We start from the raw sequence: 19,090 nt of genomic DNA, 5'->3' as shown, positions 1-19,090 counted from the left end.
GCAGACTGCTCCACCTAGCCCCCGAGAGCGACGCCCATGGTCTCATCAGAGTGGGTGGTCGTCTGCGGAGAGCTCCAGACTTACCGGATGACGTCAAGTACCCGATAGTCTTAAACAGCCGACACAAGGTCACAGAGCTGATCATAAAGAAATACGACGAGGATGTGCATCACGCCGGGGCAGAGAGAGTCTTCGCGGAGATCAGACGTCGTTATTGGATACTGCAAGGGAGAGAAGCAGTGCGGCGCTTCCAGCGAACCTGTCTAGACTGTCGTAAGTGGCGAGCGCAGCCCAGTATACCCCGGATGGCTGACCTACCTCCCTGTCGCCTCCGACTCGGCGACAAGCCTTTTCACTCCACCGGTATGGACTGTTTCGGCCCGCTGTATATAAAGAAAGGAAGAGGAACCGAGAAGCGGTGGGGTATTTTATTCAAATGCATGACCACCCGAGCGATGCATATAGAACTCCTTCCAACCATGAGCACAGACTCATTCCTTATGGCCTTCCGAAGATTCACATCGCGGAAAGGCAAACCGTCTATATTATTGTCTGATCACGGGACAAACTTCAAAGGCGGAGAAAGAGAGCTGAGAGAGAGCTTCCAAGCTATGGGCCCAGAACTTAAGACCCACCTCGCTCCATCCCAGATTGACTTCCAGTTTAATCCCCCGAACGCACCTCACTTCGGTGGAACTTGGGAACGAGAAGTACGTTCAATAAAGACAGCCCTGTACGCCGTGCTTGGGGCCCAGACCGTGGCGGAAGAAGTCCTAATGACAGTCCTCACGGAGATCGAGGGAGTATTGAACTCAAAGCCCCTCGGTTACGTCTCAAGTGATGTAGCAGATGTCGACCCAGTCACCCCCAACACACTCTTGATGGGGCGGCTGGACCCCGCGCTATCACAGACAATGTACAGGCCTGAAGAAGCGAACGGCCGAAGAATGTGGAGGTACAGTCAAGTATTGGCTGACAAGTTTTGGAACAGCTTCCTACTCCACTATCTACCGTCTCTACAGACCCGCCAGAAATGGGTGAAAGAGAGAGACAATTTGACAGAAGGAACAGTCGTCATGATTATCGACCAGTCACTACCCCGAGCTATGTGGCCGGCTGGCCGCGTAAGCAAAGTGATCACCGGTGCCGACGGAAAGGTCCGAGCAGCCGAAGTGCTCGTCCAAGGACGGATCTACACCCGACCCGTGGCGAGGCTAATAGAACTGCCAAGGCTCCCCGATACTATCGATGACGACCATGACCCCATGACTTTGTGAACTGCCCGACCCCTCACAACAGACATTGAGTAGTGGACAGTGCGGTTAATCTGTCTCTGCTTAGCTAATTAGGTGGGACTAATTAGGAGGCGGCTGTTACAAAGGATCAGATTAAACTGAATATATATATTTATTGATTGATATATATTGCATAGTATTTGTATATCGTTTGATATCCCTTGTATATTCCTTGTACATATACACGGAATATCCCTTTAGCCTAGTACAGACCATAATATTTCATTCTCTTATTGGACAGCGGTCCACAGGCGCCAGGGCCATGCCTCCAGAGTCAGGTTCAAAGCCACCGTCAAGACATGTCTGTACATGCCCGGCCTTGCCCAGGAATACGAGACAGAAATGAGGTTGGCACTAGATTGTTCGCCGTGCATATAAATATGGCGCAGGTGAATACAGAAGTAGAGTTACCCAATAAGTTGAAGCCTCACCCACGATACTCCGTGCAGTGAAGTATGGCCTGTTTGGCCCCAAGTAGAGCATTGAGACCGCGTGCGAATTAATAACTGAATTGTCAGAGTTTGGCGCTATACCGTCGAGTGCGACATATTTCTATTAAGTCAGTAATAGTCTATTTGTGTATAGTGTATCGTGCGGCTAAAGTTCTACAGTGACCAGCATCACCAACGCTTCCTCGTACCAGCTAGAGTGCTTATCCAGGCTGGGCTGCTTTCATGGCGCTTTCACCCGAGGAGACCTAGACGAGAACCGTGTGGACATGTACACTGGATTAATCTACCCGACGACTACATAGCCCTTTGCGGCTGGATTATATTTGTTTTGGTCCTGTGATTTATGGAGCGGAGAATCGCCGACGCCTACACGTGTGGGATTTACCCTGTGAGGAGCCACGTCGAGTCTGCGCCTCAGAGAGCCTGAGGCCGGCTAGCTTTCTTCACTGTGGAGCTACAGTCTACGGAGAACAGCTGTATTCGTCTGTGGATCAAGAGACTATTGCACCGTCTCCTGTACTTGGAGTCTCCTTAGTCATCGTTGACCAGACTCTCTACTACCGACAGATCCTCTACCCCTGCTGGCTTACAACCGGGGGGACCCTTCCAGTATCTCCCGCTATATATTACTAGTGTACCATAGATATAATTCCCTAAGATTCAGGTTGTATAATTACCTCCTGCGTAACCAGAGAATGGACATTCATTATTGATTTGCCTACGCACATTCCTTTGCCTTATAAGCGCATCCAAAGTAAAATAGAGAAGTATATTATGTACCTTTTGCTGCAATAAATACTTAATTACCACTTTGTGTGGAACCGATTCATTGTGGGAAGTGTTCATCATATTTATATATCATGTACTGTATGGCCAGTAATTAAAGTACATAAAGCGGTAGTGGTTTAATGATACCATACTTATCAATACAGTCAGGGAATTGTACCCCTCAGTTACAATTATTATTGATCTTTTTCCTCCGATTTTCTCCCATCCCAATGTTAGTCGTTATGCCAATTCCCAATCCCCTTCCTGGCCGCTGCGCACTTACCCCCCACAGTCGGTCTGGGAGAGTGGAGGCTATCACGTGCTTCCTCCGACACACGTCTAGCCAATCAACCGCTTCTTTTCACCTGGCAGCGCGGACTCTCACTGAGAGGGTGTAACGTGTGGAAGGATCACACTACCCCCCTTAGATCCTATCCGCGCTGAGCAGGCGCCCCGACCGAACTGTAGGCGTCGCTGTTTACAACGACCCGGACCCACCCCGCCAGCTTTCCCACCCTCTAATACAGCCAATTGTATTAGTGTGAACGGCCAGCCAAGCTGGTGACAACGCCGGAGCTGTGAGCTGGGAGTGTAGCTTTCTAATGATACCCCACGTGGGGTTGTGCGAATCAGGGATCTAGGTGAAAATTGACAAGCGAAAACCAGAAGTGAAAAACCCACAGAATGCATTGCCGTCAATGAGGAAATGGGATACTGGAGAACTTTCTTTTGTACACAGTTTACCAAAATAGCTCTTAATCACCCATTTCTGACTGGATTTTTATGAAATTTGGACCTGTACTACATAAGACTTAAGGCTATGGACCCGCTGTGTTTTCCAGCTGATAAAAAAAATGTGGGATATAATTCTTTTGGATATTGAAAATACTACAGAAAAATGTGAGTACACAAGTACAAGTACAACTCAATTTCAGCCCTATTCATTAGCACTAAAAGTGATTTTTCTTTATTGTGTAAGAAATGTCAGAATGTTATCTTTCAAAAGAGACCAGGCTGATGCATGTGCTATAAGTATAAAGATACCTTCAAAAAAGGTATGCAGTCCTCAAGTTCAAGTAAAAGAAATGGCCGCTTTTCTGGGCGCATATGTTACACATATTGTTGTTCTGGTTTTCACGATAGAGCTAAAGGAGGCTAGCCAGGGTTTAATCCATATTGTTGTTCTGGTTTTCACTATAGGGAGGTGTAGTGGTTACGTCATTGTTGTTTCCGGCCGGTCCACCTCGCTTGAAATTGCAATGTATTTCCAATGGACACATTTCTAAATCGTCTCGTTTAAAACAAATAAAGCATGAACATTGTCATGGTGTACCTTTCTGTGTGTATTCATCCACAATCTATAGCTCAACATGAAACAATTCGCAATTAATCGTAAAATTATTTTGTATAATTTTATTTCAACCAAAAATGCTTAAACAATAATGTTAGTGATAGAAGGGAATTCATTTTGTGCAGAAATGGAAAGCTTGTCAATGTTCATGAGGTAGAATTATTACAATAGCCGATAATACATTTTCCCAATGATAAATCCATATATGGGTGGACCGCACCGGAAACTAAAGTGACGTCAGACCAGAGTCGGCGCCAGAGCGAATTGACAAGGGGGGCACAGGTAATTGTGGGGGGGGCATAAAATATACGCTTCAGAAAAGGCATTTCCCGCAAACCAACACGCATTTCTTCAAAACATGAGCGCACTGCAGGCATAAGAGATAAGACAGTCTCTCTCTCTCTTTCTCTCTCGCACGTCACGTCACAAACACACTGGCGTCTTGCGCACACACAAAGTGAAAGATCACGTATATTTCGTTTTCGTATTATTAATACTGACAAGGGCCAAGGGGCAAGGCAGCTTAAATTAAACACTATGAAATAAGCCCGAGGCTGGGCTTCACATTCAACTTATTAATAATAATAATTGGGCCAAGGGGCAAGGCAGCTTAAATTAAACAGTATGAAATAAGCCCGAGGCTGGGCTTCACATTCAACTTATTAATAATAATAATTGGGCCAAGGGGCAAGGCAGCTTAAATTAAACACTATGAAATAAGCCCGACCGAGGCTGGGCTTCACATTCAACTTATTAATAATAATTGGGCCAAGGGGCAAGGCAGCTTAAATTAAACAGTATGAAATAAGCCCGAGGCTGGGCTTCACATTCAACTTATTAATAATAATAATTGGGCCAAGGGGCAAGGCAGCTTAAATTAAACACTATGAAATAAGCCCGACCGAGGCTGGGCTTCACATTCAAGTATTAGTAATAATAACAATATATGACTTACCGATTAAAAGAGTTGTAGGCGGCGAGTCGTGGCACTGAACCTCCTCAGGACGGTGTCCTTCCATTCCGTGGTACATTTTCGCGTGAGGTCCTTCTCAAACGCCAGCTGAACCAATTGGGCCTTTCGTCTGTGGAGCATTGTCCGTCTGTGATCCGAAAAAACGTTCCGTAGCGTTGAGAACGAGTTTTCGCACATTGCGGTGGAGGCGCCGAAAGTTAATGCGTGCTTGAACGCAATCAATACACTGGGCATTGCCACAAGAGTTTTGTGGTAGTGAGACAAAATGTACTTTGTGGTCCAGATCCCCTCCTCGATTGGCTGTGATTCCTTTTCAGTCTTGAAAAACTCTTTTACTACTACAAACTCTGCCTCAATTATAGGTGATCGTGACAGGTCCATGATATGCTTCACAGCTGTAGCATCTAGAAATGTGTCACTTTTTGGATCGAGTGCAGCAAGTGCCCTAGCCAGTTGAGTGTTGCGTTCACTAAACCTTTGATCCATTTCTCCAACAACTGACTCTATAATGCTAATGTACATTCTCTTGAGTTCTGTTTTGCCGTCAGCATCCCTCTGGCCTGTTGTTCCCTCAACCACATACCCATCCATGTTCGTGTTTGTTGTGCGTTTTCTTTTAGGGGTTTCTGTTTGTCTCAGTGATGCACTGGTATCTGTGGTCATGTCCCACACCTTGTCAAACTCCTCATCACAACGTAGTTTTCGTACACATTCTTTTGAACTAGCCACAACACGCAGACCTGTCAACAAATCAGCATCCTCTCTTTGTAGCATTTGGTTTGCTGGGTCAAGCAGGGCAAGCACTCTGTGCACTACGTTTGCAGTGAATGCAAATCTGGGCTCAGTCATCTCTCGCAGCAGGCCCACAGCTTCCATTCGTAGCTCTGCGCCATGGGCCCGCACAGCGTCGATCTCAGTCAGAAGAGATGTGATGTTGTCAAATGATTTTAAAATGACAGACACGGTGGCAAGGTGCCCTGTCCACCTCTGTTCTAGAAGGCGTTTAAGACGCTCACCCTTGTAATGCACAGCAACTGTGGGCTTCTTGCAGAATTTGTACAACGTGCTACACACATTAAAAAAGTCCACTACAGCTGGCTCGGCTGACATCGCATGTACTACGACCAAATGTAGCTGGTGGTTCAGGCAGTGTACGTATGGTATCTCGCGATCCAGTGTCTGTTGCATTAGCTTCTGCATGCCACCGTGCCTCCCTGACATCACTGAAGCCCCGTCATACACCTGGCTGAGAATCTTTGACGAGTCCAAACCAGCATTCTTTAGCTCAGCTAAGACTGTGTCTGTCAATGTCCGTGCATCACCTGCGTCAGCTGTCGCTATGGTTACCAGGCGCTCTGTCACTTCAAATGACTGGTCTACAAAACGAATGACAACAGATATATTTTCACATCCCGTGGGATCGCGTGTTCCGTCCACTTTCAATGTGAAATGCGAGTCGCCTACTTCTTCCACTATAGCCTCAGTCACCACACTGCTAAGTGTACTTATAAGTTCATTTTGCATGTCATGACAAGTGTATGTGGCGTTTCGAGGGATAGTTTTCACTATGTCAGCCAATTCTGGGTCCTTTTTAATTGTGTAGTCCAATAAGGACAGGAAAAGACCACTTCCCCCCTCAGACATGTCACCAAAAGCATCTAGCTTTCCACGTAAAGGCAACTGGTTTTCTACCAGAAACCCGACAACATCCACGAGAGCCGAGAAGTAGTACCTGTTCCTTCGTAGCTGCTCTGTGTTGACAAGTGTCGAAATCTCCTTGCCGGTATTGACACGTCTCACTCGCTCCTTCCACATTGTGTAGCTAGAGAGATGCTCCTTTGATGTTTCATGTTTATGAAATCCCCTGTCCCTCTCTGTGGCATTTTTCCAATTACGGTATCCAAGATTCACAAAACCATCCACTCTCCGATTGGTGCTACTGCCAATAGAACAAAAATTCCGGCAGCAGAAACAAAAGGCTGCGTCAGCATGTTCACTGTACTCGAGCCAGTCTCTGTTTTGGAACCACGTCGCTACAAATGACCGTTTCCTACCGCTAAACATGCTGGCAGGGTATGGTTGTAACACCATTTGTTTGGGATGCTCAGTCCCGAGATCATTTACCGTTACCGCCAACGGTTGTGGATCTGGTGGATGATCATCATCATGGCCTATAACCACCACGTTAGCTTCTGCTGTGCCTGTAACAGATGCAGCAGCAGCACCTCCAAGTGCAGCACCGGCGGGGGGGCCGCCTGGGCCTGGCGCTTCTTGGCAGACTTCTTCAACCACGTTAGATGTTGGAAGGCCTTCACCAGGAGGAGGCATTCTTGGAGGAGGCCGTGAAGAAGCCTTAGGTGCGCCTGCCCCAGCCAACCATTTTCGTATATCCATTTTATTTGTATGTCCGTCTCCAAGAAGTGATTATTGTTATATTTTACCTGAGTCTGACTTTCGCGCTCACTGACCTCACTCAAGTCACGCCCTACCCATATCAAATCAATTCAAATGCAGTCACGCCCTACCCGCCGTCAACTCAACGTGACCAATAATAACGCGTGTGCGTGAGCCGTGGCGTGAGATCAAACATACACTTCCTTTAAGACTTTTTTTGTTTAATTTCGTTTAATAATAGGCTAAATAGCCTATTTATAAAGGAAAACATCTGACTTTTACTATAATAAAAAAAATTAAATGTTTAATTATTTTATTTTTTTTATAATAATTGACCATGCCGGTTGGAGGGGCACAGTGCCCCATCTGGGGGGGCATGGCCCGCGAATGACCCCCCATGTCGCCGACACTGCGTCAGACTACACCTCCCTATAAGGCTAAATGAGGCTGAGGGGGGAGGAGCAGGCATCATGGAGTAAGGTCGCAAATCGCATCTGCTCCCTAAACTTTTACAAACCAACACTTTTATTGCCTCACTAGAGCTCTGCCGCGGAGCTCCGGGGGCGTGGCTAGACGCGGCATTATGTAGCCGTAATTCCCCCTCTTTTAACATTGACGGTTAGCTCAACTGGTTCGCCGCCTTGCTGTGGATCCTGCGGTGCGTTGGTGACAAGTTCGAATCCCTTCAATTTCTTTTTATTTTTATTTTTTTAACATGCATTCTTTCGCCGGTTAAGTTTAGGCATTGTTTCGGAGTTGGTTAAGGTTAGGGTTAAGTTTAGGCATTGTTTCGGAGTTGGTTAAGGTTAGAAGGGTTAAGTTTAGGCGCTGTTTCGGAGTTGGTTAAGGTTAGAGTTTGTCTTAGAGCATGGCAATATTTTTTCCGAGTTGGTTAAGGTTATGGTTAAGTTTAGGCATTGTTTCGGAGTTGGTTAAGGTTATGGTTAAGGTTAGGCATTGTTTCGGAGTTGGTTAAGGTTAGAAGGGTTAAGTTTAGGCGCTGTTTCGGAGTTGGTTATGGTTAGAGTTATGGCAGAGAATGGTAATAGAATGCAGCCTATTTCCGCACTGCCGCTCTCTCGCGCTGCCGCGGTCACATGGCCAATCAGAGAAACGCTGAACACAAGTTGGTTGCCTAAAATATTGACGCGACAGGGTACAACCCCAATCACCGAACACAAGCACACCTGGAGCCAAGTTAAGTGATACTAGCCTGACTGCTATTAAGATGTTTCTAACAGAGCTACTGGAGGAGAAGGAGAAACTACTAGAGCAGTGGTTCTCAAACTACGGGTCGTGACCCAAAGTGGGGTTGTGGGTAGGTGACAGTGACAGGCAAGTAAAAAAAAATATATATATATTTATGTTCTGGCAACATATTTTGTCTAAATATGCCTCGTTTTATAAATGTGTATTGATAACATAGTGCTGTAATTAAATGTTCTAATAAATATGCATGATCAAGTTCAACAACGTGAGCTTTTATTTTGATATTCCCCTAATTCCACGTTGAAATTACGCAATACATTAAGTGTGGGGTCGCCAAAAAAATTTAATGGTGTTGTGGTATAAAAAAGTTTGAGAACCCCTGGACTAGAGGAAAAATTGGAAAAACAACTGGAGAGACAATTAGAGAAATACTATCGCCTGGCGGTAACAGCTGATAAAAGCGGCCATTCAACGCTTGGAGGAGAAAATGGAAATACTCCACACGAAAACCTTAGACAATTCTAAAGAGATTGTCTTACTCACGATAGAAGCTAATCAGCAGGATGATCGCCTGCAGCGCGCTGAAAAGAACCTATAGCTACCAAGCAAACCGAGCTAGCCAAGATCCAAGCTAGGCTCATCGAAATTCAGTCTTGTGAAAGACGGAACAATATATGAATTGGCGGTATCCCAGAGGACATTGAAGGAGCCCAATACATAACAAATTACCGTATAATAAATGAGTAGCTTGATTATGTTTTATGGTGTATAGATGTGGGACACTTTTGTGCTCTATGTGTATATATAGGCTATATACATATCATTGTAGACCCGGGGGCCTTGCCTACTGTCTACTATCTGCTTCATATGTGCTGTAAAGGCGCTCGATTCACTTTGTCTTTACTGTTTTTGTTATTTTAAGACTAGTGGGGATGTTTAACTCATTAAGTCATGGGCAGAGTGGGGGGAGGGGCGTTTGCATGGATCTATGATCCCAATGGATATTAATGTGAGTTTGACCCGAGTTTGATATGGGGTTAAGTGGATAAACAAATATAGAAAGTTAACCCGTAAGGTTGATGGGGTAGAATACAGATGTAGAGTAAGGGAGGGGAGGGTGGTTTTTGTTATCATAGATTTTTGTGTTTTCCTAAATTGGTACCTGGGTAATTGTTCTTCCTCCAGTATTAAGGGTATATTACAGATGGACCTGACCTCTCAGGACCCACATTCCTCCATCCTTGCTTGGCTGCTCTGGTATGTTGGCATATACACATGCAGATACGACTAGGGCTGTACCAAATAGTTCGAAGCTTCGAAGCTTTATTCATAACATTGAAATTCGAATTTATAAATCAACATTCGAATGCTGATTTTTTTTAAATTATTATTATTTATTTTTTTAAATGTAATAATAATATTATAATAATTCATGACATTTATATAGCGCTTTTCTAGACACTCAAAGCGCTCCCCACAATGTAAGGTGGAAATTGCCTACTTCACCACCACTGGTAGCACCCAACCTTGGACTATGCAGGCTCAATGGCTGCCATACACTGGCACCAGGCACACTACACAATGGCTGAATGGCTCAGGAGACAGGGATTGATACAAGCCAATTAAGGGGAAGGGATGATTAGGTGGCCTTGATGTCAGAGACCTGATTGGCCAGGATGTACAGGAACAGGAATGTATGTGTATTCATTCTGTTTAAACCAATGGGGTTTTTATTCACATTTGCAGATAAAGATTAGGCTACACTAATATTATACTATTATAGTATATGACTCGTCATAAACATTTTAATAAAACATTTATCATAAATGATGTAGCCTATCTGCATCCGCTCAGTTAAAGAAAGTTGATTTAATCAAATTGTTCGACATATCAGATTAACCGGGGCGCCCGAGTGGCTCACCGCATACAGCACTACGGTGCAACACGGCCGACCCGGGTTCGACTCCCGGACCCGGCGATCTTTGCCGAATGTCTTTCCCGGTCTATCTCCCATTCCTCCTCTCTCTTTCTCTCTACTGGACTGCCCGGTAGCAAAAATCAATAAAAACCTACAAAAACATCTGAAAGGACAAGTAACATTTAAGATATCCGATTAATCACTTTATTCAAATTGAGGATTTTGTTTGAGGAATACAAAAAATGTTTTTATGATGTCATAAAATATGACGACAGACATTCAAAGCTTCATGCGAAAACTTCAATAGAAGCTTCGAATGTAGGCGGCTGGGTGGCGCAGCGGACTAAGCGCTCGTCACCAACGCAAGAGACACTGGTATCGAATCCGGCTGTCAGCGTTGCCTCCGGCTTGGCCGGCCGTCATACTGGCTCGATTGGCAGAGTCAGCGGGAGGGAAGCCGGTGGGTGGGTCCGGGTCGTTGTAAACAGTGACTCCTACAGTTCGGTCGGGGCGCCTGCACAGCGAGGGAAGGATCTGGAGGGAGGTAGTGTGACCTTCCACACGTTACACTCTCCCAGTGAGAGTCCGCGCTGCCAGGTGAAAAGAAGTGGTGGGCTGGCGGAGGAAGCATGTGATGATAGTGTCTGCCCTCCCAGACCGACGGTAGGCGGTAGAGTGCGCAACGACCAGGAAGGGGATTGGGAATTGGCATAACGACTAACATTGGGAGGGGAGAAAAACGGAAAAAGAAGGGGGAAAAAGATTATTCAAAAAATTTAAAAAACTTCAAATGTAAAAAAAGATTATTCGGTACAGCCCTAGATACGACCATGGCTAATTTGAAGACACTAATCTGGAACACGGGGGGCTAAATACTCCTCATAAATGCACCTGGGTCTGCTGAAGAGGAAGATAATAGACTTGGCTCTTCTTAACGAAACCCACCTCATGGGGACTGATGTAGCAAGACTAGCGAACCGGTTCTATCATGTAATATCCTCCTCCTCCGCAAGCAACAAAACGAGAGGTGTCGCCATTGTGACGAGACGTAATTCAGATATAAAGGTGTTGGATGTATGGGCTGATACAGAGGGGAGGTTAACGATGGCAAAAGTTGAATACTCCAACAGGAAAATCGCAAAAATGTTCGACATATGCTCCAAACACATTCGATGCAGATTTTTATAAGACAATCACTAGGATAATGTTGGAACTCCATGACTACGCCTTTATTGTGGGGGGCGATTTTAATACGTGTTGGGACTCAACGATTGACAGATCCGGAACCTCAGAAACACGATCAAAAGCAATCCTCCACTGCCCTTCAGGCCTGGGCCCGCGATACTGGTCTAACTGACCTATGGCGCCTAGTTAACCCTACCTTAAAGGACTATTGCTGTCTCTCTGCCAGACATAAGACTTTCTCCAGGATTGACTACTTATTCTCTTCTCCCAATCTATTTGACAGCTTCGATGTCTCTCTATTACCCATGGCGCTCTCCGATCCTAAAGGTATCTCTTTCACAGCTTTGTTTGGTAAACTGACCACAAGGGCCCCCAGATGGCGATTTAATTCATCACTACTAAAAAATTACTTCTGTACCGAATTCAGAGAAAAACTCACAGAATTTGTGAGATTTAATGTTAACACAGTAAAGGACCCTAGAATATTATGGAACTCAGTGAAGGGTTTTATCAGAAGCCACACCACCCTTTTCGCTTCCAACTTAACGTAAAGCATGGTTATCTAAACTTGAAAAATTGGAAACCTTGTATATGCTGACCTATACACTGCACTACATTTACATTTACATTTAGTCATTTAGCTGACGCTTTTATCCAAAGCGACTTACAAGTTCTGTACGACAAGCCATCAGGAAGGGCACAACTCTATCAGCTGAGCAACCATGTTCATCAAAGTGTTGAGTGCTACAGTGTAGGTTAGTTTATTAGGACAAGTGCATGACAGTACGGTTAGTTAGGGTTAGATTTTTTTTTTTTTTTTTTTTTTATTCAGATAATGGTTGAAGAAGTGCGTCTTTAGTCGACGGCGAAAGATTGGACGTGATTCGGCTGTCCTAACTGGGGTGGGTAGTTCATTCCACCATTGTGGGGCAAGGACTGAGAATAGGCGACTTCTCTTTGATGACCCTCCCGGAGCTTGGATAGGAGTAGGTCTGAGGCGGCCAGAAGATGCAGAGCGTAGGGGTCTTGAGGGTGTGTAGTTAGAGACCATTGACCGGAGGTAGGCGGGAGCGGTTCCCTTTGCCGCACGGTATGCTAGGTCGAGGGCCTTGAAGCGGATTCGTGCAGCAATGGGGAGCCAGTGCAGGTCCCTAAGAAGTGGGGTGACATGGGCCGACTTCGGTAGGTTTGAGATCAGGCGGGCCGCTGCGTTCTGAATGAGTTGAAGAGGCTTAGTGGCAGTGGCCGGGAGGCCAGCGAGCAGTGCATTGCAGTAGTCGAGGCGGGAGATGACTGTTGATTGGACGAGGAGTTGGGTGGCTTCTTTTGTCAGGAAGGGGCGTATCCTTCTGACGTTGCTCAGGAGGAATCGGCAGGTTCTGGTCGTCGCTGCGATGTGAGCAGAGAAGTTCAACTGGTCGTCGAGGACAACACCAAGGTTCTTGGCGGTCGGGGACGCAGTCACAGCTGCATTCTCGACTGTGATTGAAAGGTCGGTTAGGGGGGAGGATTTGGCCGGCAGGTGGAGCAATTCTGTTTTGCTTAGGTTCAGTTTGAGGTGGTTGGACGTCATCCAGGCTGAGATGTCGGACAGACAGGCCGAGATCCGCACAGAGACGTGGATATCTGAGGGAGGGAAGGAGAGGAAGAGTTGAGTATCGTCGGCATAACAATGGTAGGAGAAGCCATGAGACGTGATAATGTTACCCAGTGATTTAGTGTAGAGGGAGAAGAGAAGGGGTCCTAAAACCGAGCCCTGGGGGACACCCGTCCGCAGGGGGCGGGTGGCCGACAGGGTCCCTCTCCATGACACTTGGTAGGAGCGGTCATTGAGGTATGATGACAGCCATGTCAGCGCAGAGCCAGCCACTCCCATTCCTGCGAGGGCCGCAAGGAGGATCTGGTGGTTGACTGTGTCGAAGGCTGCAGATAGGTCTAGGAGAATCAGGACAGAGGAGAGGCCTTTCGCTTTTGCTAAGTGAAGTGCCTCTGTGACCGCAATGAGGGCTGTCTCTGTGGAGTGACCAGTCCTGAAGCCTGACTGATTAGGGTCTAGGAGGTCATTCTGTAAGAGATAAGTAGTAAGTTGGTTGGATACAGCACGTTCAAGTGTTTTAGAAAGGAAGGAGAGAAGAGAGACAGGACGGTAGTTGCCTATGACGGTAGGGTTCAGGGTTGGTTTTTTTATGAGCGGCGTGACTCTGGCTTGTTTTAGGGAGGTGGGGACCACCCCCGAGTTGAGTGAGGAGTTGATGGTTGCAGTTAGGAATGGGAGGATGTCTGGTGCTATGGTCTGGAGGAGTGGGGAGGGTAGCTGGTCCAGCTGGCAAGTAGTCGGACGGTTTGACGTTACCAGTGTCAGGGTCTCTGCTTCTGTAATGGGAGAGAAAGATGACAGAGTGAAGGATGAGGTTCTCGATTCAGCATTTGGAATGGGTGGGGGTTGGGAGAAGGAGCTGCGGATGTTCTCCACTTTTTCCTCAAAGAAGATCGCAAAGTCTTCGGCAGAGAAAGATGAGGGAGGGCACTACAATCTAACTACAATGAACAAACAAATACACATCGTTAAAAAGGAAATAAATGCCGGTCAGGTGGCGTAGCGGAGATTGCGTTCATCACCAACGCCGGAAGCTCCCGGCGTTGTCACCAGCTTGGCTGGCCGTTCACACTAATACAATTGGCACTATTAGAGGGTGGGAAAGCTGGCGGGGTGGGTCCGGGTCATTGTAAACAGCGACTCCTACAGTTCGGTCGGGGCGCCTGCTCAGCGCGGATAGGATCTAAGGGGGGTAGTGTGATCCTTCCACACGTTACACCCTCTCAGTGAGAGTCCGCGCTGCCAGGTGAAAAGAAGCGGTTGATTGGCTAGACGTGTGTCGGAGGAAGCACGTGATAGCCTCCACTCTCCCAGACCGACTGTGGGGGGTAAGTGTGCAGCGACCAGGAAGGGGATTGGGAATTGGCGTAACGACTAACTTTGGGATGGGAGAAAATCGGAGGAAAAAGGAGGGGGAAAAAGATCAATAAAAAAATTTAAATAAAAAAGGAAATAAACTCTATTCTTAGACAGTGTTCCGAATTTTGTGTGCACAGAACGAGACAAAATTACTACTTCCATAGGGCTAGACCTAGTCACTTACTCGCGATGAGAATCCATGCTAGCGATACATTTTCAGATATTCCTTCAATCAGAACCCAACAGGGGGTGTTAACGACGGACTTAAAATTAAGGACACCTTTAGATCATTTTATTCCCATCTATATAGTTCAGAAGTCACTTTTGATCAATCGAAATTTGAGGCGTTTACCAGCTGACCCTAACTACCGAGGATATCTGAGGAGGAGGCTGGGGAATTGGGGAAACCGATCACTCTTTTAGAACTCAAAGACGCAGTTACTGAGATGCAGAGGGAGCACCCGGCTGGGATGGAATTCCACCTGAACGATACCTAGCGTTCTGGGAACCACTGGGCCCACTATTGCATGAGATGATTGAACACTCCATTGAACAAGGGGGATTCTGGAGGGATGTAAATATGGCTCTTATTTCTCTACTACTTAAGAAGGACCCAAATGACTGTGGTAGCTACAGGCCCCCAAGTCTCCTTGTGCCGACCTCAAAATATTTGCCAAAGTCCTGGCCCGTCGTCTACAAAAATACATGATGGTGCTAGTATTACACTGTGATCAAACCGGCTTTATTCGGGTGCACTTAACCGTGGATAACCTTAGAAGATTGTTACATGTAATCAACACTAGTAAGGACAATATAACTGTCTTTGGATGCCATGAAGGCCTTTGATAGACTGGAATGGTCATATCTATGGACGGTACTGGAGGCTATGGGACTGGGAAAGAAATGTATTAATATGATTAAAGTGCTTTACGCTACCCCATCAGCAATGATAATGACTGGCAAAATCTGCTCCCCTCTCTTCCCAGTCTCTAGGTCTTCTAGGCAGGGTTGTCCTTTGAGTCCCGGACTTTTCAAGCTTTCCCTGGAACCCTTAGCCCAATTTATAAGACAAACAGGAGAAATTGTCCCTATAACAATCAAAGATACCCCAAACTAAATAGCTCTTTATGTGGATGACTTACACATTTGTATGCAGGACCCCTCCCAATCGGCCACAAACGTACTTAGGATAATTGACGAATTTGGTAAACTATCAGGCTTCAAAATCAATTGGCCCAAATCAGCTTGTCTACCTCTGAATGAATTGGCAATAACGGTGCAACTACCGGCCGACATCCCCATAGTCGAACATTTTAAATACCTTGGCAGCGAGATTTTCCCCACCCTAAATCAGACTGTTAGACACAATTATACAGGCACATACAACAAAATACTTCAGGATCTCAATAGATGGCCAAGCCTCCCCAACTCACTACAAGCCCGAGCATCCATGATAAAAATGAACGTACTACCCAGAATAAACTTTGTTAGCTCAATGCTCCCCTTACCCCCCCAATCGACTATTGGTGCAAGATACAAGCTACAATATCTAAGTTAATTTGGAACAAAAAGCGACCGCAAATCAAAAGACCCACCACTCAACGTAGAAAACAGGACGGGGGTCTAGCAATCCCTGATTTGAAATGATATTTCTGGTCCTTCTCACTGAGATCCCTGATAAACTGGTTTGATCCCGAAATTGCTGTGTCGTCATGGCGTGCCTTAGAGGAAGCAGCAGTCTATCCACAAAGATTACAACATATAATATACTCCAACACCCCGATTACAAAATGTCAATTACAATTTGGTCCTATCATCTCCCATGTGATTCAAACATGGCGTAACGCACTGAGGTCTTGTACTATCAAGTGCCCATGGCACCTCGACTCTCCAATATTTCATAACCAACAATTACTTGTTGGGCATAAACCCAACAACTCTCAGTGGGAAAGGAAAGGGGGACACTCTGGGGGATGTGATAAAACCGGTCTTTGCGCGTCTCAAGACCTAAGATATTTTTATGACCTTCCCGGTGCCTCCTTTTACTTTTATTTACAGCTAAGCGCTCAGGGCGCATGGGGTTCCGTGGGCTCAACTGCTGCATCCACACCCCTCATCAGAGACAGAACAACCTCAAGGGGCTTTATTTCAGATTTCTATACACTCTAATACACTCTATAGACAAAGACCTATCATTAGATATAGTTTGGCGAGAGGACAAAATAACCCAATCAGAAATGTCTTCAACACGGTCTCATCAGAAAACATAAATAAAGTACTAATTGATCACAGGAACATTTTTATATAATGTATGTTATATTATAGCCATAAGTAATATATTTACATTTCGTATTGGCAAAAGCCCATAACAAACGGCACGTTCCGGGAGTCAAAACTAATATGGGTTGTGGTCGAGTGCGCTCACCACTACTGTAGATCCTGTGGAGTCGATGAGTACTTTATTTACATATTTCAAGCGGAATCGAAATGTAGCCCCGTCTTACCGTCCAGGTCCGTCTCGGCGAGGACTCGTCTCCAGCGGGAGCCTCCGCAGGTGTAGACCACGGCCCTCAGGAACTCCCTGCCGCACAGCTTCACCGCCTTCACCTCCGCCCGCGCCTGGCCCGCCCCCAGCACCGCGGCCAGGAGCAGGAGCACCGCGGCCGACACACGCATCCTGATGATCTCTGGGCTGAGAGACTTCTTTCTGCTCGTTGGTTCAGTGTGATCTCTGGCTGTGAGACTTCTTTCTGCTCGTTGGCTCAGTATGATCTCTGGCTGTGAGACTTCTTTCTGCTCGTTGGTTCAGTGTGATCTCTGGCTGTGAGACTTCTTTCTGCTCGTTGGTTCAGTGTGATCTCTGGCTGTGAGACTTCTTACTGCTCCTTTTTTCAGTGTGATCTCTGGCTGTGAGACTTCTTTCTGCTCCTTGGTTCAGTGTGATCTCTGGCTGTGAGACTTCTTTCTGCTCGTTGGTTCAGTGTGATCTCTGGCTGTGAGACTTCTTTCTGCTCCTTGGTTCAGTGTGATCTCTGGCTGTGAGACTTCTTTCTGCTCGTTGGTTCAGTGTGATCTCTGGCTGTGAGACTTCTTTCTGCTCCTTGGTTCAGTGTGATCTCTGGCTGTGAGACTTCTTTCTGCTCGTTGGTTCAGTGTGATCTCTGGCTGTGAGACTTTTTTCTGCTCCTTGGTTCAGTGTGATCTCTGGCTGTGAGACTTCTTTCTGCTCGTTGGTTCAGTGTGATCTCTGGCTTCCTCTGCTCTCGTTCACTCCTCCTCCTCCTGAAGTCTCTGTATCTTTCTATCCTCTGTCTCTCTGTCCTCCGTCTCTCAGCGTCTTCTCTCGTCTGGTGTCCTGGAGGTCGTGGACGTGGCGGGCTGGTCTTTGGTCCATCACTTGTGCCTTCCTTTCATTTATACGCTGGTCCCATGGAGTCTCTCTCCCTCCTCTTCCTCGCGTGGCCCATCCCCATCACACAGACACGGACATACACACATGCACTTTCAAGCACACACACACACACACATGTAGTCTTTAGCCCCTCAATCCTCCTCTGCTTCTGCACTTGCAAGGACACGCACACACATACAATACATACACACACACACATATATAGTACATACACACATAGTACATACAGTACATACATACAGTACATACAGACACAGTACATACACACACAGACAGTACACATATCCAGACACATACTGTACACATAATATCCAGACAGACACACACACACGCACACACACACACACACACACACACACACACGGTCCTCATCCTCATCCACTCAACCCTCCTCTGCCTCTTTCCAGTGAAATCATTTTATGTTTCCGGTCACTTCCACCATCACTGTTCTTCTGAGAGGAGAGTGGCTTCTTGAGGCCCTTCTCCCCCTCAGCTCCAATCACATTACGTGTCGTCCCTCTCATATCGCTCCATCACCACATGACTTAACGAGCTGATTACAGCTGACCTTTGTAGTAATGTAATGCACGGCTAATTAAGTCACCGTGGCGATGTCCCCCCATATGTTTCCAGCTGAAGATCTCCTCATGCAAAACAAACTTTCGTCGAGGGATTATTCACAATATTTACAGAGTGGTTCCTAGGTCCTGTGAACTCCATTTAACCTGTTAATCTGTAGACCGTTTTCGCCTAAAGGTACATGCCTTAATTTGTGCTAAGCTACAGATGTAGCGTTTAGGACTCTCTGCACTGCGGGGTGGGTACTGGGTTTTTGCCGGATTAATGGTATCAACCAGTAGGGATGCTCCTGGTTACTTTCGTCTCTGGGTAAAGGGGAGGGGAGAAGTGTTCTTTACACTTGATGCTGTGTAAAAAACAATCAGACCGTTTTCAAATGTCCAATCTAATGAATTTCGTTTGCTCATAAAATGCTTAACATGTTAAATGTGATTATAACAGACAGCAGTTAATGTCGGGACAGGCCGTCGGAACCTTCATTTGGGAGAATGGTAAATGGCAAATGGTTGCATTTATATTGCGCTTTTATCCAAGGCGCTTTACAATTTGTTCCTCACATTTTACGCATTCAGTCAGACATTCACACACTGATGGCGGA

The 19,090-nt window shown here is 46.2% G+C and overlaps 1 protein-coding gene across 1 annotated transcript in view; it reads right to left on the bottom strand.

Moving 5' to 3' along the window:
• The window catches only part of insl5a (insulin-like 5a), a gene marked incomplete at both ends in the record, with an annotated part of 29,925 nt that extends 12,748 nt beyond the window's left edge, over positions 1–17,177 (bottom strand). Inside the window, one exon of the mRNA XM_084311280.1 lies at positions 17,006–17,177. Within this exon, the coding sequence (XP_084167406.1) occupies positions 17,006–17,177 (172 nt within the window). The remainder of the gene's footprint in view (positions 1–17,005) is intronic.
• Between the last annotated feature and the right edge of the window lie 1,913 nt (positions 17,178–19,090).

Source organism: Notolepis coatsorum (assembly GCF_963971535.1).
Source record: "Notolepis coatsorum genome assembly, chromosome: 3".
In the NCBI taxonomy this organism is placed as follows: Eukaryota; Metazoa; Chordata; class Actinopteri; order Aulopiformes; family Paralepididae; genus Notolepis; species Notolepis coatsorum.
This window is presented reverse-complemented; position numbering and strand designations above follow the sequence as displayed.